The 23,242-nt window shown below is 47.5% G+C and overlaps 2 protein-coding genes across 2 annotated transcripts in view; one reads left to right on the top strand and one right to left on the bottom strand.

Annotated features, from left to right (window-relative positions):
* The first annotated feature begins 241 nt into the window (after nucleotides 1–241).
* LOC142885055 (RNA-binding protein MEX3B) lies at nucleotides 242–9,634 on the top strand. Its single transcript, XM_076021149.1, has 4 exons — nucleotides 242–950; nucleotides 1,593–2,188; nucleotides 4,274–4,515; nucleotides 4,625–9,634. Exons 2-4 carry the CDS (start codon nucleotides 1,663–1,665, stop codon nucleotides 5,906–5,908), a joined length of 2,052 nt encoding a protein of 683 aa, XP_075877264.1. The 5' UTR covers nucleotides 242–950; nucleotides 1,593–1,662; the 3' UTR covers nucleotides 5,909–9,634.
* Nucleotides 9,635–12,131: 2,497 nt separating this feature from the next.
* Nucleotides 12,132–23,242, bottom strand: part of LOC142885054 (protein unc-13 homolog A) — a 31,119-nt gene continuing 20,008 nt past the window's right edge. The window contains exons 25-43 of the mRNA XM_076021148.1: nucleotides 23,011–23,100; nucleotides 22,527–22,661; nucleotides 22,270–22,397; nucleotides 21,636–21,721; nucleotides 21,381–21,507; nucleotides 21,167–21,263; nucleotides 20,117–20,260; nucleotides 19,943–20,020; nucleotides 19,412–19,489; nucleotides 19,239–19,327; nucleotides 18,980–19,123; nucleotides 18,631–18,754; nucleotides 17,947–18,003; nucleotides 17,764–17,844; nucleotides 17,152–17,299; nucleotides 16,809–16,865; nucleotides 16,424–16,510; nucleotides 16,182–16,338; nucleotides 12,132–15,018 (exon numbers count right to left, since the gene is read on the bottom strand). Coding sequence (XP_075877263.1) covers nucleotides 14,730–15,018; nucleotides 16,182–16,338; nucleotides 16,424–16,510; nucleotides 16,809–16,865; nucleotides 17,152–17,299; nucleotides 17,764–17,844; nucleotides 17,947–18,003; nucleotides 18,631–18,754; nucleotides 18,980–19,123; nucleotides 19,239–19,327; nucleotides 19,412–19,489; nucleotides 19,943–20,020; nucleotides 20,117–20,260; nucleotides 21,167–21,263; nucleotides 21,381–21,507; nucleotides 21,636–21,721; nucleotides 22,270–22,397; nucleotides 22,527–22,661; nucleotides 23,011–23,100 — 2,196 coding nt within the window. The 3' untranslated portion in view covers nucleotides 12,132–14,729. The remainder of the gene's footprint in view (nucleotides 15,019–16,181; nucleotides 16,339–16,423; nucleotides 16,511–16,808; nucleotides 16,866–17,151; nucleotides 17,300–17,763; nucleotides 17,845–17,946; nucleotides 18,004–18,630; nucleotides 18,755–18,979; nucleotides 19,124–19,238; nucleotides 19,328–19,411; nucleotides 19,490–19,942; nucleotides 20,021–20,116; nucleotides 20,261–21,166; nucleotides 21,264–21,380; nucleotides 21,508–21,635; nucleotides 21,722–22,269; nucleotides 22,398–22,526; nucleotides 22,662–23,010; nucleotides 23,101–23,242) is intronic.

Genomic DNA, 23,242 nt, shown 5'->3' with positions numbered 1-23,242 from the left:
TTTAATCCAGATACATTTGGAATGAAAAGTTGTTGGATGCGGAATAAAAAGAAATATTTTCTAAAATAATCCACCCATGGGTTTCATGTTCGAAGTCAACATTCTATCAAAAAATAAATGCAGGGTCCGCTGGAGCATCTTCCTCCGGAGCTGTTTGGACCACCACAAACACCTCAGCGGTAGCCATGATGAACACACCCAGCCGTGGCCACGTTTCTTCAGACGCGTCTGGGACGCCGACAAGCGCGGTCGGCAGAGGATGCAATTGCAAAATAACGATAGTGGCAACAACGGTGATTACGTGAAGTTCTCCAAACGTTAGGGAGACAATAGCCAGGCGGCTGTGCGCTAACCGACACGCTCTCTCCCTCCTGCTGCATGTGGCCTTTGAACCCATTGTTGTGTCGCGGGTGACGTCAGCGCCGTGTGCGGGAGTCTGAGCGGCGTGCGCCTGGCGAGACAAAGGCGGCGGATCGGCTGGGGTCAGGCAGGCAGGCAAGCAGGCAAGCAGGCAGGCAGCGGAGCGCCCACAATCACTGGCTCTCTCCCCCCTCTAAAACACAACTCAGAGGTAACTGCTAAGATCGGATTTCGCCCGCCGTCTTCCCTCGCAGGAGCGCAAGGATGAAGCCCTAGAGGCACTCCCAAGGATTATGCTTTGACTTTTCCCCCCGCAGACTGAAGACGAGGGAAGAAGGAGAAACTAAACAGCGAAGTCCGCTCTTCGTTTTTTAGACGTTTTATCCTAACGCCCCCTCCCTTTCCTCCAGTTTAGCCTGCTAGTTTTCGCTAGCCTGGTTAGCTCCCTAGCGCTGCACAGGCACAGGTCTCCTCCTCCTCCTCCTCCTCGTCCACCGCCACCTCCTCCTCCTCCTCTTCAGCCGCTTCTCATCTTTCTCCTCAATAACTGGGTGACACCCGAACAGAGAAGCTCGTCGACAGGAGACAAGGTAAAGTAAAGTTGATGCGCCTTTTCTTTCCCCTCACTCTTCTGGCTAAATAGCGCGGAAAAGAGCCGGGCATGCCTTTGACAATGAGCACAAGTTCCAGTGTCAGTGCGGGGCTAGCCTGCTAGCCGCGCTGCTCCCAAACAAAGGGGTCGACAACGTGACTGGCTGCCGACTGTGTGCAACTAGCCTCTTAGCTGGCTTGTTGAGGCTAACAACAGCCTGCTCCATTCCTTTATCCCCCCACCACTCTTTTATATCACAATCCTTAATTTTACCGGTGCATGTGCGATAGCGAGGATTTGGCACTCCAGGTGTGTTTTTATTTTTTTTTAATTTTATTTTTTTCCCCTCAAGCGTCTTGGCCAGCAAATTAGTACAAAAGTTGCTTTGCGAAGCTGGCACGCTTTATCCCGACAAAACAATCAGCCTCCCGGATGGCTCCAGTTGTCAGACAAGGAGCAACAACAGACAAAGCCAGGCGCCCAAGTCAACACTCTGTAGTGCATGCTGCTGTTTAGGAACCATCAGTGGGCCACCGGTGGCCGCCTCCAGCCTGTTTTATTGTTTATTAATAGCCATCAACCGAACTGACTTTTCAGTGTTTTTTGTGTGTTTTTTTTTCTTTTCTTCTTCTTCTTCTAGAAGTGGGAGAGCTCCCTACCGACAACAACAAAAGGCATCCGTGATCTAATGTGAGATCCACGGAGAGAACATGCCGAGCCCTTTATTCCACCCAGAGATAATGGACCACGACGTGGTGATTAGCAGCCAGCACAACGGGGTCGCTCTGCCCCGGGAGACTGAGCAGGAGTCCCGGGAAGAGGAGCACCAAGAGGCGCTGCGCTTCGCCCTGGATCAGCTGTCACTCATGGCCCTGGAGAAGGTGGACTGTGGAGGCGGCGGGGGTGGCGGTCTGGTTGACAGCCTGGACGGGACGCAGGGTCCCGGTTCGGATGGCTGCAACGGCGTGGGCGGCGGTGGCGGAGGAGGCGGCGGCGGCGGCGGCTACGTGGATCTACAGATGCTGGAGCACGCCAACGGGTCCCGGGACTCTCCGTCGTCCTGCTCGCCGTCCCCAGAGTACTACGGCTCGGGCGGCTACCACATGGCCGGCTCGCACTCCATGCTCCACGGGGAACAAAACTCCGTCCTCTGCAGCAGGAAGAGAAGTGTCAACATGACCGAGTGCGTGCCTGTGCCCAGCTCCGAACATGTGGCCGAGATCGTGGGCAGACAAGGTGAGCGCTCCGCCGAGTGTGTGAGTGTGTGTGTGTGTGTGTGAGTGTGTGTGTCGTGGCGGAGTTGTTTGTTTGTGGCTCTTGGAACAGTGTGTTCAGGCAGCATGCAGCCCGGCGGTTCTTTGTTTGGGTGTCTGTCTGGTGGGAGACATGGAGGAAGAGGAGGAGGAGGAGGGTCTCTGAACTTGGTGCTGTGGAAGCCGAGGCTGTGCGCTCACTGTTTAAAAACCAGACTGGGCCTTCAAGTGGAGCAACAGAAAAAAAAAATGGAGACATGTTATGTGTGTGCACATGGCTTCTTTTTTTGTTTAGCAGTGTTTAGACAATGCCTGCACAAAAAAACTGAGTGTGGCTGCTGAGGAGGAGGAGGAGGAGGATGGCGGTAGGGGGAGGGGAAGAGGAGGGAGGGAGGGAGAGGGTCAGACAAAGCGGCAGATTGTCGGGAGTCTGGACATGTCTCGCAGCTTGCACCAAACAAAGAAAACACACCTCAGCGTGCCGCGTTGCGCGATCGCGCCCCCCGATCAACACGCTCGCCTCGCGGGCTCACCCCGCCGAGCCACCGGCGCCTTTGCGGGGCGATATTAAGAGCTTTGCGGGGCTTGCTTTGTCGGAGGCTGAAGCGGGGCAGCTAGCGCACAAACACGGGACTGGGCGGTGTTACGCCCTGGACCCAGCTCCTTCCCCCTCCGACGCGGCTCTCCTCTCCGGCCCTGCGGCCGCCACATCCAGCCGCGCCGCGCGGCTCTTTGTTTGTTTTTCTCACCGCCGCGCACCTCGCGCGTTACATATGCACACAATTTTGGAGCGATTAGCCCATCGCAGCCGCAGCGGCGTTACGGCATTGTTCTCTTTGTTTGAAAAAGCCATGCTTTCTGCTTCCCAGGATGACATCACGCTCCGCGCGTCCTATTGGTCGGCGTCAGCGGAGCGTCCATATTTAAAGAAACAGAGTGTGCTCAGCTGCTGCTGCTGCTACTGCTGCTGCTGCTGCTGCTGCAGGAGTGGAGCCGCTCCTCGGCTCCAAGGCCCAGCTTAAATGAAGTTACACTCTGTTCTTGTCATTTTTGGAGGCAGAAAAGTCAATGTGGAGTTCTGCTTTGGAGGTGATTCATCTTTATAGAGCCACTGCCTTGTAGTGAATTAATACTTGGGAGAGATGCTTCATTCAAACTTGGATTTTAACTCATTTTCAACTCGCAGAGATGCAAATTCAGCAATTTGATGGAGAAAAAGTTGCCACCCAGTAGCAACACACCACATCTCTTCAAGCTGTCTGTTAGCCCAGTGTGCAGATGACCAGTTTGCCTTAACGCAATGCTTCTCCTAAAGTGTCGACTTCAGCCTTCAAGAAAGAAGCACACGTGCTTCAGCTCCCACGAGTATGGCAAATTAGATTACACACCACAAATTGCCATACTGGCGAAAGCCAACATGAATGTTGCTCCGTGGCTCAGAAGCTACAGTGGATACTTTAGCTAAAGCATGGTATTAATCTGTTTTAGAAGCACACAGGCCATATTCCAACTGCAGGCCTCCATGAAGTAAATTCTCAGCCGCCAGGAAACACGGAGACCTTTATGTCAACTCACTTTAACTGACTCACTAACCTAAAATAGAAAGAAAAGATTAAGAATCAAATTAGTTTTCCAGTTTAGAAAAATAATGTATGAGAGATGCACGTTTAAATAGCCAGTAAAGTGAAACATGACAATGTTTGTTAATGTCCTTGTTTGTCCAGTTGCTAGTCAGCTTATGCACCTGGTGTCAGACTTGATGGAGGCTGTAATTGTGTGTTGCACTGTTGCCCGACACCAACTCTCACTTGAATGGAAGCATGAAAAACATGAAATAACAGCAACACGACTAGAATGCAATAAACACGGCAGTGTAAACTCAATGCATTACTGAGCGGCTCTGTGAGAATACATGAGTTTTTATTAGTTGTCGTGTGCATTGGAAGCTCTGACTGTTAAAGCCTTTGGAGTTATTACATCAATGTAAATTGTGTTAATCTAGCCTTTAACACCCCCCCCCCATTGCAAACCAAGTGTATTACAATTGTGTCTGTGTTTTCATCCGCAGGCTGTAAGATTAAGGCCCTGCGCGCCAAAACAAACACCTACATCAAGACTCCCGTCCGAGGCGAAGAGCCCGTGTTCATCGTCACGGGACGCAGGGAGGACGTGGAGATGGCCAAGCGCGAGATCGTGTCGGCGGCCGAGCATTTCTCCATGATCCGGGCTTCTCGCTGCAAAGCCGGAGCGCCGGGAGGAGGCGGATCTCTGCCGGGACCACCGCACCTACCCGGGCAGACCACCATACAGGTAGAGAAACACCGCGAAGACGCAACCACTGTGCACGTCGTCCACGGCCGGAAAACATTGTTTAAGAAGTGAAAGAATAAAAGTGAGATTGCGGCGCCTCCCGTTGCAGGTGCGGGTGCCCTACCGGGTGGTGGGTCTCGTCGTCGGGCCCAAGGGTGCCACCATCAAACGCATCCAGCAGCAAACTCACACCTACATCGTGACGCCCAGTCGAGAGAAGGACCCCGTGTTCGAGGTGACGGGGATGCCGGAGAACGTGGACCGGGCCCGAGAGGAGATCGAGACCCACATCACGCTGCGGACCGGCACCTTCGTGGACCTGCAGGGCGACAACGACTTCCACTCCAACGGCACCGACGTCAGCCTGGAGGGCCTGGGCTCGCTGGCCGGCGGGCTCGGGGCATCGCTGTGGTCCCGGGCCACGGGCCACCACCACCACCACCACTCCGCCCCTCCCCCGCCGCCGCCCTCCCCGCCCCCCGCCATGCCCATGCACCACTCCTCCGGCCGCAAGGTGTCCTCCTCGGTGGCCTACCACACGCACAACGGCGGGATGAACTCCGACAGCTTCGGCAGCGCCCGCAAGTCCACGGAGGGCGGCAGCCCCACCAGCCCCTTCAGCACCGGCTCCAGCAGCGCCGGCGGCGGCGGCGGAGGCAGCGGCAGCGGCAGCGGCTTCACCTTTGGCGGGGACTCCACCCCGGGGTTGCCCTCCTCAGAGGAACTGGGCTTCGAATTCAGCGCTTCCAACATCTGGGCTCCCTTCGTCAACGGCGGCGCCAACAAGACGGGGGGCGGCTCCTCGCAGCAGCAGCAGCAGCAGCAGCAGCAGCAGCAGCAGCCGCCGCTCCGGCGCAACAGCAGCGGCCTGAGCGGCGGCGCCATCACGCCCAGGTTGTCTCCCACTCTGCCTCAGGACACAGGCGTGGGCCCGCTGGATCACCCGCTGGCGCGCCGCGCCCAGAGCGACCCGCTCAGCACGCTCTCCTGGCTGCAGTCAGGCGGCGGCGGCGGCGGAGGCTCCTTCTCCGGCGCCTCCAGCTCCAGCTCTGGCGGCTCGTCCACCGGCTACTCCTCCTGCTCGGCCTCCTCGCTGCCCGGCGGCTCGCCCACCGACTCGGAGGGGGGCGGCAGCGGCGTGGGCCTGGCCGCCGGCATGCTGGGCCGCCTGAAGGCCGGCTCGGGCGGCGGCGTGGGCGGCCTGGTGGGCGTGGGCGGAGCCATCAACAGGGACTGCTTCGTGTGCTTCGAGAGCGAGGTGACGGCCGCCCTGGTGCCCTGCGGCCACAACCTCTTCTGCATGGAGTGCGCCGGGCAGATCTGCCAGTCGGCCGAGCCGGAGTGCCCGGTGTGCCACACCCCCACCACCCAGTGCATCCGCATCTTCTCCTAATAGCCCCGGGGGGAGGGGCGCGGGGGGGCTGAGTGTGAGGGCAGGAAGAGGACTGGCTGGAGTGGACGGAAGGATTCACACTAATGACCTGTACACACACACACACACACACACACACACACACACACACACACACACACTCGCTGGACCATTATAAAAGCATTAATAGAGACGATGAAACTTTCCGGATGTTGATTTATTGCTGACGAAACTGTCGAGATAAATAATTACAATAATAATAATAATAATAATAATAGCAAGTTATTATCAGAGTGAAGGTGATGGAACGGAAGTGCAGACGGTCTCTCTGGGTCTGTGGACTGACGGAAGGAAACAGGAAACTAGTGTCTTATTTCTCTTCAGGCCTTCATCTGGACCCGGAGCGGCCGGCGCCGCTGCCCCGCCGCTCCGTCTCTGACATCTCTCCATTCTGGCTTCTTCAGCTCTCTGCCTGCTTCTCTCTCTCTCACTCTCTCTCTCACACACACTCTCTCTCTCTCTCGCTCTCTCTCGCTCTCACTCTCACTCTCTCTCTCTCGCAGCCTTTTTTCTTTTTGACACTTTTGTACTTGACAGATATTTTTCGACGACGCTTGTCAAACGAGGCCTGCACTTTTCTACTCCTCATTTTAATGTTCGCCGCCGAACTGCTCCCGCGACCCCTGGCGCTCTCTGCTCTCTTTCTCTGCCTATCTCGCCGTTCTCTTAGGATTATTATTATTGTTTTTTTAAAATGCGAAAGCGACGGAGGTTGCTATTTTTCTGTGCGCTTGGGGACTCTTTGTTTTATACTGGTGGGCGTGTGGTCGGGCACCTGGCGGAACAGTGCACCCAGTGGACCCCTGGAGGATGAATTCCTGTCTCCTGCCACACAGAATGACTTGCCATCCATAATGCCAAATGATTATTAGACGCCTCCTCGTCCTATGGTCATGTTCAGTAATGAGTAGGACGAGTCTGTCCCGCATTTCAGATGTGGCTCCCGTCGGTGACTCACACCTCGTTCATATGTAAGAGGTGAGAAAATCCCGTCGGCGACGCTGAAGGAATGATACCAGGTCTGTTTGCTGTACGCTCGGGCTGCCCGACAATCCCCCCCCGCTCGTGTGTGTGTGTGTGTGTGTGTGTGTGTGTGTGTGTGTGTGTGTGTGTGTGTGTGTGTGTGTGTGTGTGTGTGTGTGTGTGTGTGTGTGTGTGTGTGTGTGTGTGTGTGTGTGTGTGTGTGTGGCCCACTTCCACTCTGTGTTACAGCAGCATCGTCGTGTCCTCACTGGGTGGATGTTTCTGTCCCCTCAGTTTGCCCTCGCAGTCTTTCTAAGAGATTTTAAAGCTTGGATCCATCCACACCAGAAACCCGTGCCACACACACACACTCCGTGTCCTTACGCTAAGGCCGTCTGGTTTAGGCCTTCACTAATAGCTCTCTGGCTGATTGACTGTCTGGTGTTTGGCTCCCAGATATTTTTTTTTCTTGTAAATTTAGATGAACATAGGGCTTCTCTGACGTCACTTGTGAATGTTTCGGCTCCTCCCACATCGGTCAATAACACAGGGGCGTCTCCTGTCCGGCCCCTCTAAAAACAAACAGCTCTTACTGTTTTTGCTTTGATACGTTTTGGTCTTCCACGCTCCCTCCACCCCTCCACATCCACAGCGAAGCTGTGCGGCACTCTGTCAGATGTCAGCCATCTGAGTTTCTTTGTTTGTTTTTTTACCTCCCTTTGTATTACTGAAGGACTCCCGCTGAGGCCATCGCCTCCTGTCCTGGTGTCGCCGTGCGTCTTCTAAAAAATGTTCCGTGCAAACTCTGCAGCAGTGCTAAGGCCGCGCGTGCGAGTGGAGCGACGGCCACCTGGGCGCACGTGGAAGCAGCTCATAGAATGAGACAAGCCATGACACCAGAATCTTGACACAAAAAGGACACAGCTAATTCTCAAAGGGCTTCCTCTGACTGCACAGACACACGGTTCCATCTCTCCGAGTCAAACTTCTCCTTTATGGCAGCTAGTAGCTAGGTCATCCAGGGCTTCCAGATACTTTGTGTTCCAATCCCAGCAGCTGCAGAATGTCGTCCTCGTCCTTTCTGATATTATTATTGTCTCCCGATTCGTCCCCCTACACAGCCATCACATGCAGATCCTGTTCTTGTGTAGGACACGCCAGTCGCAGTGTGGACGCGCAGTCACAGATTGTACACTTAAAATCAAGGAATAAAGGGTAAAGAAAAAAAAAACCTCCTCGAGTAAAAGAGCGCTTTGCTGCGCTTCGGTGCTCCAGCCAGTTTAATGAGTTGAGCTGTTTGACTGTTTGTTTGAGACTTCTGTGTCTTGGGCAGCAGCTCCACAGAGGAAACGAATAAGCCGCTACCTTGGCTCGGCGCAGCAGTGCACTAATGCGTGGATTTAAAGTAAATAAATGAATAAATAAATAAAAGCCTGTCCAGAGGCAGAAGTGGTGGTCTTTATGAAGACTGCTCCGCGGTGCTTTGGTTAAACTCCCTGCTTACATTTTTTTTTAAGAAAGGAGAAAAGAAAATGCAGCAATGAACAAAGGCAGTGGGCAGTTGGGATGCCTTCTTTCAGTTCTCTGGCGCGCTGTAGACCAGTCGGCCCTGCTGGTGCGTGTGAATGGGGCAGGCTGTCCTTCTGACATTGTGTGGGACCAGACGCAGGGCTGCCAGTGTGTCTGAACTCTGAGTGTTGAGGCTGAGCGGTGGAGCCCTCAAAAACCACCTCCAGTTAGCATCTAATGAACCGGCGCCTAAATCCTGGATGTTGCACTGGGATGATTCTGGCCAACAAGAGAATGTTAGGGTTAAATGTACAGTAGAGTATTTTTTTGTTAAAGGTACAAGTTCTGTTTTGAATTGACTGCTGACTCTTTTTTGGTATTCTATTATCTTTTTTAGCCAAACTGATCTCCCTTCCCCCCATTTCCTCCCTAAAGGTTTGAAAACAGGGTTTCTTGAGGCTTGCGAACCAGTGACCTCTGACCTTTTTTTGTGATTAGAACGGGGGATGGGAGAGGGGAAGCCGAGAGCCACGCCAGAGAGGGGTGACAGACACCCCTCCAGCCTCGGCTCTCCTTTTTTGTTTTGCTTTAATTCTCTTTGTATGCAGAACCAAAATGTAAAACAGCATACTTATGTGTCAGGCCTGACTGTGTGTGTGTGTAAGTGAGCGTGTGAGCGAGTGTGTGTATATACCCTGAATACAATCATTGGATCTTCTTTTCAAAAGCAAACAACATAATTGAAGATGAGTGTAGTTTCTAAAGAACATGTATCATTATTTGTAAGTTAACCATCTGCATGTCTTCAAGCCATCTGGCATTAGCTAATACTTTTTAAGACAAAAAAAAAAAAGAATTTACACGTTTTATTTTTTACAATTTATTTGCTTACCTAAATATCCCAGACAGTAATGTGACCCTTTTTATTACTTCAAATTTATTTTTATTTTCCACTTTTTTATTTTCCTTATTTTCTTGTGTACTACATATAGGCAATTTATAACAAAATGAGAAAAATTATTGAAGAAATTTTAAAATTGAAATATATTTTATTTGAAAGTTTATGGACCTTTTAACCGTGAGCTGGAAAAAATTGTATAATCGTATAATTTGAGCTGACTTGACGGTTATGAGAAATGTATCAAGAGTTTTATTTTTTATGCTTCTTTAATAAAGTCTTGTTTTTGGTTTCAGTTTTTTACGGTAAAATACGAATTAGCGTGTTGTGTCTTTCATTCACTCCACAGGAAGAATCTTACTGCAGGTGGACACTGACGCATCTTTGCCACACGGGGGCAGGGTAGACACATGCAGTTTGCAAAACCGTCAATATTGTTTTGGGCTTTACGCAAAAGACATGGTAAATAAATGATTTTCCTATCAGCATAAATGTAAATTAAAGCCCCGCATCTAAGAAACATGTAGGTGGTTTCTAAAATAATACAAATCAGATTACTCATCATTAGTTGAAAGAAAGTGTTCTTCACTGTGACATTTTAAGGGATAAAATAGAACAGAAAAAAAATATGTCACTTATAAGTTAACTAACTATAAATAACAAAGTTTTCATGTTTTTCTATTTCGCAGCTGCTATTAAAAAAGGATACGAGAACAAATGGGGCATCAGAAAAATGGAATTACTATTGTTTGCAATATGCTTTCCAACCACTAGATGCTGCTAAATCAATCAAGTATGTTGGATTATGGAACTAGTTCTAAAATAGCACGTGTTTATTATACTTTCATTTTTTTTCTATCTTTATTACATAGATCTTTACTGCAATATCTGCAAATTAGCGTATTCAATCATTTTTAATAATAATTAGTGACTGAGTCCCAGCGATAGACCAGTTCTGGAACAGAGTAAGTCATCGCCAGGACAAAGACCTTAAAATTGTAACATTTATTTTCTTATTATAGCTCGCCACTTGTTTCTGCCAAGATTTGAGCCCCTGTACATTCTCCAAAATCCACCAAATTTGGCCAGCAGGTCAGAACTATTGAAAATTACATTAAGAGAAAATGGCAAAATTCGGCTCTGTAGCGGCACCAACAGGCACCCATTAGGAAGGTCGTAGAGACATGGGACAAAAAAAACATGTTTTTGTCTCATCAAGACATTTCCTACGCTCTGACCTTTGACCGTAACAAACCTATCTCCGTTTGTCCTAAAAAAAAAATGATTTAAAAAAATAAATAAATTCAAAAACCATAAATGTTGGTGGTCTGAAGAGTAAGTATCACACAGACAAGTCCTTGAATAATTAAAAGTTTTTCAAAAAGTTGTGAGATCTTCACTAGATCCTATTTAGTTTTCATTTAATGGCCCTTTAAAGCAGGATTACACTTAAAATCCCCCGAGAAACACTAAAAATCCACAATGGGCCCTAGAAAGTCGAGATACACGTTTGAGTGACAACCAGCACAACACAAACGGCCCTCATTTTATCCTGGAAGGAGCTTCATGCTTGTCTCTTTAAGGCCTACAATTCACTCGTGTACTTTTTTATGTTTCTTAAACCGAAAGTGCGCTATTGTCCTCTCCTGGTACACATTTAACAAACTAAACATACTTTAAAAGTCATGAAATTGATGCACACATGAATACAGTGGTCTTAACTTTCTAATCATCAAAAATTAACCCGATAGGCCCAACAGCGCCACCTACAGAAACAAAAACATCTATTACCATGACTTATTTAAATCCTTCTCATTCCAAAACCCTTTACTCAATCTTTCTCAAACTCCAGCTTTTGAAAGGCTGGAGACAGCCCTTTAAAATACAGAGCCTGGAATGGACTTCACATTTACTGTCTGTTCATTGACTCACTGCGCCAACATCATACTCTGAGTCTGGCAAATGTTAATTAGTTAGATCCCTCACAACCTAAGCTAAAAGATGACTCAGATTGACCCAGAAATGGCCCCGTTACAAGTGTTTGTTTCCCAGGTTTGTTTCCCTGCAACATACACATAAATGGTCATTGCCATTAGGGAGGTCCTAGAGTCATCAAGGCCTACAATTCACACGTGAAAACCTTCACTGAAAACAAACAGGAAGTGCACAATTTGCATAATTTGCTTGTACATATGATTAATGAGGCCTGTTTTAGACCATATTTCACCAACTAAACATACTTCAAATCTCATCAAATTTGCTGCACAGATCCAGACTGGTGAAACATTTCACAACATGGGGATTGAACCAACAAGGCAACCAGATCCATATGATTCGGCATCGATGGCAGGCATGAGCAGGCTTTCAGGGGAGTCAGCGGGTGTTAGCAGGCGTTTACGGGCCACAGTGGGCCACAGAGGGCCTCAGAGGGCTTATTCCCTTGAACGCTGCTCACAGATTCAATTAAACATGTGATTTATTTTTATTTTTTTACCCCGAGACCTGAAACAGCTCTTTTGCCTCCTTTTTATTTTGGCTGAGATGAAGCGGAAACATCTGGTTCAACTTGTGCAAAATGATGCTGCCCAGTATTCCGCCTCCCTCTCAGAGGTCAGATGTCACGTGGGGGGCAGACAGAGCACACACTGAAGCAGAAAAACCTTGTTCACACTAAGTTTTTTTTTTTTTTTTTCTTGTGAGAAGAAACACCATATGTTGAAGAGCCAAGGTGTTTCAGCACTGAGATCGACATAGTAAATCAAGCTGCTTGGAGGTGATTTTTGTGTTCATGAGGAGGATAAAGAAATGCAGATGTTTAGACTGTGACACAAATGTCCCTTTAATAGGAAGCAGATCACAATCAGGCTGCATTCCACGTCCACCTCTCCTCGTTTAAGAGCAATCAATAATGATAAGAAACAAATTAGAAACATTGTTGATAGAAAATAATTCTCTCATGCCATTTGTGTTCACACGACATTCCGATTGGTTACAGATGACATATTCACAAGCCTTTAAAAAAAAAAAATACGGATGACTTATCATTACACGGCTTAAATTCCAAAGTAAGAAAAAAAAAGAAGATGAGAGACACGTGTTGGCACGATAAAAGATTCCCATCATGCAATTGGAAGTTGACTCTATTCACAGGGTGGGCATCGTTGGTCTCCTGGTCGTCGTGTAAGCATGCACGCATGCATGTGTGTCATCCTACATATGCCCTTTGTGCTTGAGCAGAGATCGGTGTGTGTGAAGCAGGCTACCCACAATGCCCCAAACTGGACCATCTATTTTGTTTGTTTTTGTTTTCCTTTTGTTGCTTTTTTTTTTTTTTTTTCAAGTTTAGTCTTGAGCCCTGCGTGTTTCTGGACAACTTGAACAAGCAAAGTGACAGCGTTAGAAGTGTATGGCTCCTTTTGAAAAGGCTACTTCACACTCGAAACAGGCATGACTGAGCCCAGCATTTGTTCAAGTGGATTTTTGACACTGTCACAAAGAGGCATGAGATGTGTTTCCCCAAGGGTGTGGTTTTTTTTGTTTTTGTTTTTTTGGTGGGGGGGTGGTGAGGGAGGCTGAACCCCTTTTTTGTTGTAGGGGAAGAAGGCTCTGCTGAGGCGAAATGACATTCAGAAGCTTTTGTTTTTGGTTCAGTTCAGTCACTTCTTAAGTGGAAACAGTATGTGAGAGGCCGGCAGTGACATCTGCTTCTGGCCTCACATGGCAACAGGGAGACCGACTGACGGCAGCGTTTGCTCACAGTCGCTGACATCATTAAGTTCCACGAAGAGACAAAGCCGGGCTGGAACGCTCTGCAAAACCTTTGCTTTCAGCAAAAGGCTAATTCACAATAACATGACAAGACTGGAACAACCATGAATGCTTTGCAGACACTTTCCTGGAAAATAATCAGTATAATAATTTGGTACGTGCAACTTTGGTCCTACAAAAAGGCAAAAACTCTTTCCATCTCTTTCATCCAAATTATAAGGAAATTAAAGCTGAGAGTCTGTGATTAAAATGTCTTGCTGAGATAACACAGAGTAGGACAGTATATTGACAGTGGGAACACCTTTTTGGGTATGCAGGTACAATATATTGCTCATAACTTCAGGACCCAGTTCAGAGGCTTCCGCCTTCATAACAGCAACAAACCACTATTGCAGGAGAGAGGCGGGTTTGGATCCTTGTGCAGGTCGTCCTCTGAGGCCTCACTGAGTCCTCACACATCCTCTCAGGCTTGTGTAGCTTTGATGTTCACACTCCTCTACTGCTCCACTGGAGTGTGTGTGTGTGCGCGCGTGTGTGTGTGTGTGTGTGTGTGTGTGTGTGTAGCTGGGCAACGGGTCACTCTATAATAATCCCAATAGTAAGCGTGTGAACTGGCATCCCAGTCCAGTCGATCCAGTAGCCCTTTTTGTTGGAGTTGACGTGCACTCTAGTGGTGTTGATGGGGTGTATTGCTCTGTTTCAAGTGATGCAAAGCAAGACAGGGAAAGTAAAGATAAAAACAAACACAAAAACAAAAAAATGGATTTTCTATTTTTGATTTTTTTTTTAAAGTATCTTCCCCAATGCTTTTCCATTCTCCAAAAGCAGAGAAGATAACGTGGTAGAATCTTACTGGACCAAGGTTATAATTGCACCATGCTCACAAAGGTAAAGTAGTAGAGGCACCCATCTCTGTATGATTAATATGAAGTGAATCACAGTGTTCCTGGGGTCAACATGCGGGACTTCAGCACATTAAAGGACAGACTCATAGTGTTTTGTTTTGTCCCCCCCCCCACCCCCCCCACGAGGACACTGATCTAAGGTCAGTCTTTTGCAGGGGCAAGAAAGAAAATGGTCTAAGGTCTGTGTTTGATTTCATTTTACACAAATGATCACACACTGTGGTGGTGGCTTCATGTGGCTTACGCAGAGCAAACAACAGGAAGGGAGACGGTCAGAAAAAAAGACCAACGGTCAGCCAGGCAAGCGTATAGATGGAGTTCAGCCAGACCAGGACTGCTCTCCTGAAGACAGAGAGAAGCCAAAGTGCAAGAAGTGGACCTCCCTCTATTAACATGGTTCTATGGCTGATCTTGATGTCACATTTACAGCATAAGAAAGTGTTTGTGGCGTTGCAGGGAGGGCGGCTGATGGCAGGTCGAGGTGAAACCAAGAGAAACTTGAATTGGCTTAACATAAAATGCATTGATAACATTGCGACGCACGTACATGTTGCATATTGTATGCAGGTATAAGTAAAATAGAGCTTTCTGTGTGTGCACGTGTGCTTGTGTATTGCACGTAGTTGTATATCTGTGTAGCCATGAGTTACTATATGTGTGCAGCTGCGTCTCTGGTGTTTCTGTGCGCGTCCTCGCTCTGGCACTGGCTCTGGCTCTGGCTCTGGGTGCCGCCCTCCCCTCAGCTGCGGCCCTCCTCGGCCGAGCGCTGGTCCGACTTGAGCTTGACGAACTCCTTGGCCACGTCGTCGTTGTTGCGCTGGGACAGGATGCGCAGCACCGTCAGGCCCGTCTCGTCCATGTGGACGCGGCGGCCCAGCGGCAGCCAGCAGGTGACGCTGCCCTTGCTGGCGATGTCCTTCACCTGCAGCACGGCCATGCCCACGGTGCGGTCCTCCCTGGCGAAGCAGTAGTCCTTCACGCACACCTGCAGCTCGTAGCTCTCCGGACCCACCTCGGTGCCCAACGAACTGAGACACAATCACAGTAGTGGTTTCAAGGGTTTGACTTTGTTCACAGAGGTTGATCGAGACAACAAGACTCTCAAAAGGCCTCATTGGGCAGGGTTGCGTGGTTTTGACACAAGTCAGTTAAGTTAAGTCAAGTCACTTAATTCATTGTGCTTGGAGGCTCTGGTGACACTTTTTCTTTTAAATCAATACCCGTGAACATTGTGGGGTCATATGGTTGAAATTGTTTCCATCTGATGACCAAAACTACCACCAGAGTTCATGCATTCACATATTCACAAGGTGGTTCGTAAAAATTAGTTAAATATGTATTTAATCAAAAATAGCCCTTTACTGACCCTCTATTAGACTCTTTTTCAGATCTGTATTTTCCATCAATTTCATCCAGATTTATCTAAAAGGCGACGCAAAGGCCGCACCTTCTCTCCCTCATGCCGCTGTATTTGCACTACGAGATTGACGAGAATTGCGAAAACGATCTAAACACATTTATGTCTAAAGCTGGATGTCTAGCTCGTACAAATATAACTTAGATGAAATCTATGAAGTGAATCTCTGCAAAGATGACGGTTGTGCGCGCACTCTGCTGGCGTGCTCTCTGTGTATTGGCCCAGAGACAATAAACCGCCTTGGTGGCGCTCATCATGATCCATCATTGTAAAGCAGGACAGCGACAACCTTTAGTTGCGACGTTGGACTAATGCAGAAATGGAAAGTAATGCTCACTGGTTGCCTTTTGAAATGATCTTTACAATGCTGGATAAAATGCTGGGTAGCTGGGTAGTCTTAGCAGTGCAATAAATATGGATTCAACTCCCTCATCCCACCTGAGCCAAGCTATACTATCAAGAGATTTTCAACATCAGTGGGATAGCCCCTTGTTCAATAAGGCTTACTAATAATAGCCTTAACAACATAATTCATTGGCTAAAGAAATGTGGAGGGAGCCACTTAACTGCTCAAATGACTGGCATTGGCAAACAATTCACATGTTTTACATTTTTGCATTTTTTGTCTTTGACTCAGAAGGCAGCAAAATATATCAATATCAATATCATTCTGTGTTGCTGAATGCATGTTCTTTACAGTGTTCAGTTGTAATGTGAGAAGATCTCCTCAACAGGGGCCTTTAGCGAGAGGAAAGCCAAGACCTGGATACTCACTACTGGAAGTTCTCGCCAAACTTTGGGGACCAGCTGTTGTTTTTGGACTTGGTGGCAAACTTCCTCTTCTTGTCACTGAGGTGAGGGCCGATGATGTAGACCTCCACAAAGGGCCTGAAGCCCTGAGCCTTCCACTTCAGCTCGTTGGCAGCCACCACTAGGTGACGGAGACACTCGGGTTAGAGAAGGAAGAAGGGAGAGGGAGCAGAGAGGTGACAAGGCGGCGCACTCTGCTGGCCTACCTTTCACATTGATCTTGTGTTCTCCGTTGGGCTGCGGCAGAATGTCCACGCACATGACCACCTCGCCAACAGCATCCACTCCGGACGCTGCACAGGACACACATAGCAGATGTACAATATGTCGTAGCTTAGATGTATGACAACAGGAACCACTTCCTGTCAGCTTTGTTTAAACACAGAAAGACGTTTAAAAACAGAAACACACATCTGGCTGCAGCCTCTGCACCAGTCTTGAGTTGTGATTTATCCTTAAACAACTGCATTAAAACAGGAAACAGAGTTGTGTGACAGTTTCCTGATGTTTGTATTGACCGAGATAATGATGGGTGTTTGATCAGATGGATGTCACGGCTGCCGAGAGCTACGTCGCACAATTGGCACTTACATTTCTCCGGTGGCGTGTCCTCATTTGCTGTGCATCTGACCCCTTTGCCTCCGTGCACTGAGAGAGGACAGAAGAAATGTTGTGAAGGTTCATGAGTGAGAACATCTTTGATATTTTTTTTTTATTAGAGGATTCTTAATAGTTTTTGAATGAATACGATTTTAAAAGTTATTGCCAACTACAGCAAAGACACATTGTATAATAGTGGGTATGTTGCTAATGCAGTAAGTTGTGTCATTTAATGCCAAAACCCTTTTCAGGGGCTGAACGATAACTGCTGGCTGCCTGTTTCATGCAAACTTGTTCTGACCACCTCTGTGTTGGTTGCTGTGTGAAGTCGTACCCTGAGCGTTCTGGGACAGGATAAACTTCCTGATGAGTTTGTCCGTTGCCTGGGTGTAGAGGGACAAGGCGTAGCGCAGAGACTGCAGGTCAGGACTCTTCTCCAGGAAGGTCTTCTTCAGGCCCACGCCGCCAGCGTGGAAATATTGCTGTGCAAAAACAGAGATGATGTGATGATGAGCATGTGGAGGAACGAACCCAGTCAGCCTCTGAACAGAAGTAGAACACTGTTGCGGTTCAGAGCCAGAAAGTGGTGAGTGGTGTTTACACACAGTGTGAAAATAGGGGCTTGTGTTATTGCTCTGTGAGATTTGGAGATGGTTTGATTATTATTATCCTATTAAATGTGCATTTGTAAGAAAAGAAAATGTTTTTTCTAGAATTTTCCCACATTTAAGCCTGACATGACCTGGACACTCTGCTTTTTAAAGTTCATCTTGTTGTTGATGATTTTGCTTTCATCCTTTGACTTTTTGAATGAAGTCATTCCAAGCAGGTGAAACATGTCAACATGTAAAAACTAAATAAAATCTAAATAAACACCTTGCAAACTTTGTATTAGAGAGAAAAAAAATATTCCTATCAGTTGCTGGTTCAGTGCATCAGACTTTACCTTAATAGTGTCCAGTGCCAGCTCGATGACTGCACACTGTTTAGGAGACAAAGCTTTAGCCTCCTCTCGACCCATGTGCTCCTGCAGGATGGATTAGAAAAAAATGAAGTTGTGATCAGATCAAAAATATTTGTTTTTTTGGGGGAGGTAATTTACAGCCTTTGCCGCTTCCTGGTGCTTCACCTTGAGCTTGGACAGCTGGCCCAACTCCTTGGCAGCGTTGAAGATCATCTGAGTGCCCTGTCCGGCAAAGAGAGACTAGTCAGAATGTTGTTTGCTTGGCGTGAAGGTGAGAGGAACTTGCAGGGTGAGGAGTGCGATCAGGGTGCTCACTGAAGACAGGCCGCATCAAATGAGAACAGTGTCATTTCTTATTTCTATTTTCTATTTGTTTTTCCCTTAAAACGGGGCATTCAACAACAACAAAAAAAAAAAACAGCTTTGATTTGAAGAGAAGAGAGGGTTGGAGTGCTTTGGTGTGCAGTCAGTCAGTCAGTCAGTCAGTCAGTCAGCATCTCGGGGAGTGGTGCACCATGCTGTCATTTGCACCAGATTCAGATGCTTTGATACGAAGTAAATGTAGGGAAAACAAGGACAGAAACATGATGGCCGAGGCCGCAGAACCATTAGGGATTCTAAAAACAGTGTCTCCTCATGCCGCACACACAAGGGTGCACACAAATAAACTACATACTTACAATGACCTAAGAAAAGCAGGGATGGGAAGAAGAGTGGGGCAATGGCAGAAAGCATGTGTTAATGGACGATCGCTATGGAAACCAGCAAAGAAATCTCTGACATTCTGAAGCAAAGAAGAAATAAAAGATGAGGAGAGGAAGGAGCGTCGACGTCGTCCTCGGGTCTTACCGTCTGGTCAGTGAGTGTTGGAAGCACAATTGTTTTTTCCATTGTGTTCATCACCAGTTTCCACAGCTCCTTTAGCACGCGCTTCAGAACTGTCTTCTCACAGATCTTAGCAAATAGTGACAAGCTGAAAACACACACACACACACACACACACACACACACACACACACACACACACACACACACACACACACACAATGTTTAGTACAGATACAAAATTACAAGTTTCCAATTTTTTTTATTTTGTTGAGGAATTATCGGATCAATAAAAAAAACAACTTGGACGCTTGACTTTTCAAAGGTTTGTCTTCCTGCAGTGAATCAATACTTTGAATCCAGATTCACTTACTTGCTGTCCAGGAAGTCCATGATTGGCTGCAGGACATTGTCAGCCTCCTGAACGACACTGCCATTAGCTGGTACAGTCTGACCTTTGACCTGGGCGAGGATGTCTCCCATTTGTCTCACGTTGTCCTCAATCTGGGGCTGGAAACTGTATCAGGACACACATGTCAACATAAAAAATAAGCTTTGACTGAAAAAACTGCAGGGCGGAACAGAGTTTCAGAGGAAGCAAACAAAAAACAAAAAAACCCAAACACGCCCACCTGACGGCAAAGATGCGGCTGAGGTCGTCCATGACGCTGTTGAGCTTGTTCTGCAGCTCCTTAAGGAAGTCGCTCGCCTCCACATTGAGCTGAGAGGAGACAGAACGTCATGAATGCAAGGACGAGTTGTGTCTGCGTAAACCGTAACGATGGCAGCGTGTGTGGAAACTCACATCTTTGCCTCCCATGGCCTCAAACATCTTCTCCAGCTGAACTCTGAGCTGCTGGATGTTGTTGATGATGATACACGGCTGCGGGGAGGAGACGAGAAGCATCACACACGTTTCTCTCGCCCTTCTTTTTTAGCCTTTTTTCTCCCAGCTCTCTGGGGATTCTTGTAATTAATCAAAGTTAGTCCTCCTAACTTTTTGGAATTGCTTCTTTGGTGAAAACACTCAGCAGGAGCTCGTATTAATTATGGCCCATCTGGGAGCTGCCGGTCTCTCCGGGAGCGCAGCCCACTTTGCCCTAAGCCATCACCACATTCAGCTAATTACACAAGTCACTGCAACACTGCGCCACGAGTATTACTCTGAGCCGGGTTGCATCTCGCGCTGAGATTAATAAACCTGACCATGTATGTACGACTGCTTGCGTCTTGATGGAGCTGAAACGAAACTGTTGAATCGATCACTGCTGCTCGTGCCGCAGCTCATTCCCCACCTGGACTCTCGCTCTGCATTTTTCTACTCTGAAACATTTACCACTTTCTCCTTCTTGACGTGATTGGGGAAGTCCTTGGCGATGATGTCGGCGTAAGACAGCAGGACATTGCCGATGGTCTGGAAGGATGTGAAACACAGGAAGCGTGTGAGCGCACAGTTGCACTGAGAAAGGCATTCCACCCGCAGGGGGGAACGGCAGCACGTGAAATTCACCTTTGCAAATCTTTTCATATAGTTGCCGACGATCTGAGGGTCGGGACACTCCAGCTTGCGGATGATTTCAAAGCTCTGATTGAGCTGGGAGAACACGTCGACCACGGAGCAGGAGAACAAAGCGTGCTCCGACGTGACCTGGAACTAGAGAGCCAGAAGAAGAGACAGGACTGAGGGGTGGGGGAGGGGATCGAGGCGTATGAAGGTGTTGGCGCTGATGCTGCAGCAGCAACAGCAGCTGCAGCAGCAACGTGAGGGGTTTGGTTCACGTGTGAGTGTGTCCTGCTTGGATGAGAGTCGCGCAGGCGATCAGAGGGTCGTGATGGTGGCGAAGTCGGAACCCTCATTAACGGAGCGCACATTAGTCATTAGTAAGTAAAGTCGTGGAATGTGACTGGGAGTCGGGGCTGCTGTTTTGCTGACGCAGGCGAGCAGAAGCCGCCGCTGGCGACAATAATTGGCCCCCGAGGACTCCTGACGCATGAGTGGGGAGCTTCCGCGGCTGCCTCTCACGCATCGACCCTCTCCGCCGCGCGGTTCTTCAGCCCCGGGTGAGAACGTGGTGTGTGCGAGCGTCATTCTGCGACGCATTTTCTTCCCTCTGCTATTGAGTGATTATTGATTGCTTTGAGGCCTTTAAGTTGCCCCTCCGTGTCCTAAAACTGCTGAGTCAGGGGGAGAGGCTGTGGAGTGCAGAAAAATCTGCATGATAAATGCACAAATGTAAGGGTGGGAATGGTGCGGACGGTACGTTTTAAGATTTCATAATCTGCTTTATTATTCAGGCCTCAGCAGAATTATATCCTTTTTTTTAAGTTATTATTTTAGTCCTGTGTTTTTCCATAGGAAGCTGATCGTTGCTTCGAAAAGCATGTTCCCACACGGTCAAATCAACAGAATGTTGGACAAAAAACAAAGGAAAAGACCAGGAATGTGTTTAAGTGCTGATTTTGTGCCTGTCTTACACCCCAATATTTCTAAAAAATCTCAAGTTAAAGAAAAAAAAATATTTCACAGTGAGAGTATAAGAATACTGATGAAAGCAGTTACCCCATCTTTCTTATCCCTTTCCAGGGCTCCATGTAGAAAGTCTCTGGACACTTCTTCATTCTCATCCAACCACATGATGACAAACGGTTCAAACCAGCTGCAGAGCAAAAAACAAACAAACAAACAAACAACAAAAGACGGGGCAGCAAACTCATCAGTTTGGTCGCCACATGAGAAAGCCGAAGCAGAGGGACTCAGTTGATTAGACACTTACGCCGGATATTCCGGTACGTGCTTTTGGAAAGTGGGCAGGTCCTTGCAGTATTCATTATAGAGCCACTTCACCTTGAAGTGGAGGTTCATATAGTCTGCACTCTTACACAGGCGGTGCTTCTCGTGCTCTGAATATCAAAGAGCAAAAAGAAAAATGTTATGGAAAGTCGCACTTTAAATCTTCCTCCATGCAAAGAGTTTTCACAATTAGAACCACCCTTGCACCCCGTCGTCTCAACAACACCGGAAGACCCACCTTCCATGGCGTATTTCATATCTTGTGCAAACATGTTCCACATGACCTCTGCACTGATCTTGCCGACATTGAGTTCCTGTGGAAACCTGTAAGAGGCAGCCCAGCTTTAGTGCAGGGAATCTATTATTCAACTGCGTAATAACACAGGCGGGGTTTTATGTAACTCCATCAATGTTTCATACGGTTTTATCGAGATACTTCAAATGCCACATGGATAAAAATGTAGATTTATTCCAAATTTGGAGTAATGTACAGAGGCATGATTCTTTTAAACAGCACCAATCGGGATTTAAAGATAATCACACATGGTTAATGTTACTTGCCAGCACAAACAAATACAGCATCAGTGTCTATTCAATTAGGTTCATATTGTTTCTTTTGTCCACATATTGTGGGAAGCTCTTGATTACCAGGATGTTCCTTGGAGCTTAAAAAAAAACCCAGAAAACATTTGTGATGTTTGTCTATGCACTGAAACTCACATTCGGGAAATCTATTGCTGGACTTTATATCTTGTGACAATTTCAGCCAAGACTAGCACTAATTTAATAGCTCTACTTTATACCATAGACAATATTGTCAAGACCCTTTCTTTACTGTCTGTGTACGTTGAAATAAGAACATTATGACTCACTGATTAAGACAAGGGGTGTAGGAGTTTTTGTCCTCCTCTATGATGGAGACTATAAGGGTGATGAGTTTGGACCAGAAGTCCAGGTTTTTGATGTTGGGACCCTGTTCATCTGGAGGTACGGCCTTAGACTGGAGACAGGTTTTAAAACATTTTAGCAGCAAATTCACAGGAAAGGTCTTTAGAATGACAGCACAGGAGTAGAACAAGATAGCAGAAATGCATTTAATAAACATATTTGTCAAAACATAGAGACTTACAGGGTCTGTCTGATATTCCCTGTTGTAGAGATCATGGCAGTTGTTGAAAATGTACTCGTATGTGGAGTTAAGGCAGGCTTTTACACAGTCCTTCACCACCTGACTCGCCCTGGGGGGGCTCTGCAGCTCCTGGACCTGAACGAGAGTGTTTTCAAACATTTAGTTACCTGTCAGACGGACACACAGCGTTAGAGCGAAACTCAAGGCTACCCGCTCTGCACCAGCATTCATTAGGACACATGTATGCCTGATCTCTCTCTCTCTCTCTCTCTCTCTCTCTCTCTCTCTCTCTCTCTCTCTCTCTCTCTCTCTCTCTCTCAAGGCTTATCTGAAATAGTTTCAGTTTGGATAGGATAATGTTCAGGTTACACCTCAGGCTATTTTGCAGGAAATTCTGGAAATGGTGCTGTGCATTTTCTAATGAAGTACTTCTGAGACAGAACAGAAAAGGGAAATGGAACACATGGATCTCACACAAACTTACCTTCATTCTAAAAAACGTGATGCTAGTCAAGAGATCAACTGTGGACTTCAGGTCCTGTAGTCTCTCAGGACTGCTGGCGGGAAAGTTATTCTGAAAGCACATTGGAAATGGTAAGACGTTTTAACCTCCCTTTAACGGTTGATTTGGGGAAGTGAGATATTGTAAGAAAGTCTAGCCAGGTCCAGATCAAACAACTGTTAAAGCCACAGAGACAAACACAGAGGGGTGTGGT

This window comes from Nelusetta ayraudi, unplaced genomic scaffold (genome assembly GCF_046127955.1).
Source record: "Nelusetta ayraudi isolate G7.1 ecotype Tasmania unplaced genomic scaffold, CSIRO-AGI_Nayr_v1 ptg000011l, whole genome shotgun sequence".
NCBI lineage: Eukaryota > Metazoa > Chordata > Actinopteri > Tetraodontiformes > Monacanthidae > Nelusetta > Nelusetta ayraudi.
This window is presented reverse-complemented; position numbering and strand designations above follow the sequence as displayed.

Coding starts and splice junctions, on each gene's coding strand:
- LOC142885055 (XM_076021149.1), top strand. CDS start 1,663: ATGCCGAGCCCTTTATTCCACCCAGAGATAATGGACCACGACGTGGTG. Junction 2,189..4,273: donor CGAGATCGTGGGCAGACAAG/GTGAGCGCTCCG, acceptor TTTCATCCGCAG/GCTGTAAGATTAAGGCCCTG. Junction 4,516..4,624: donor CCGGGCAGACCACCATACAG/GTAGAGAAACAC, acceptor CTCCCGTTGCAG/GTGCGGGTGCCCTACCGGGT.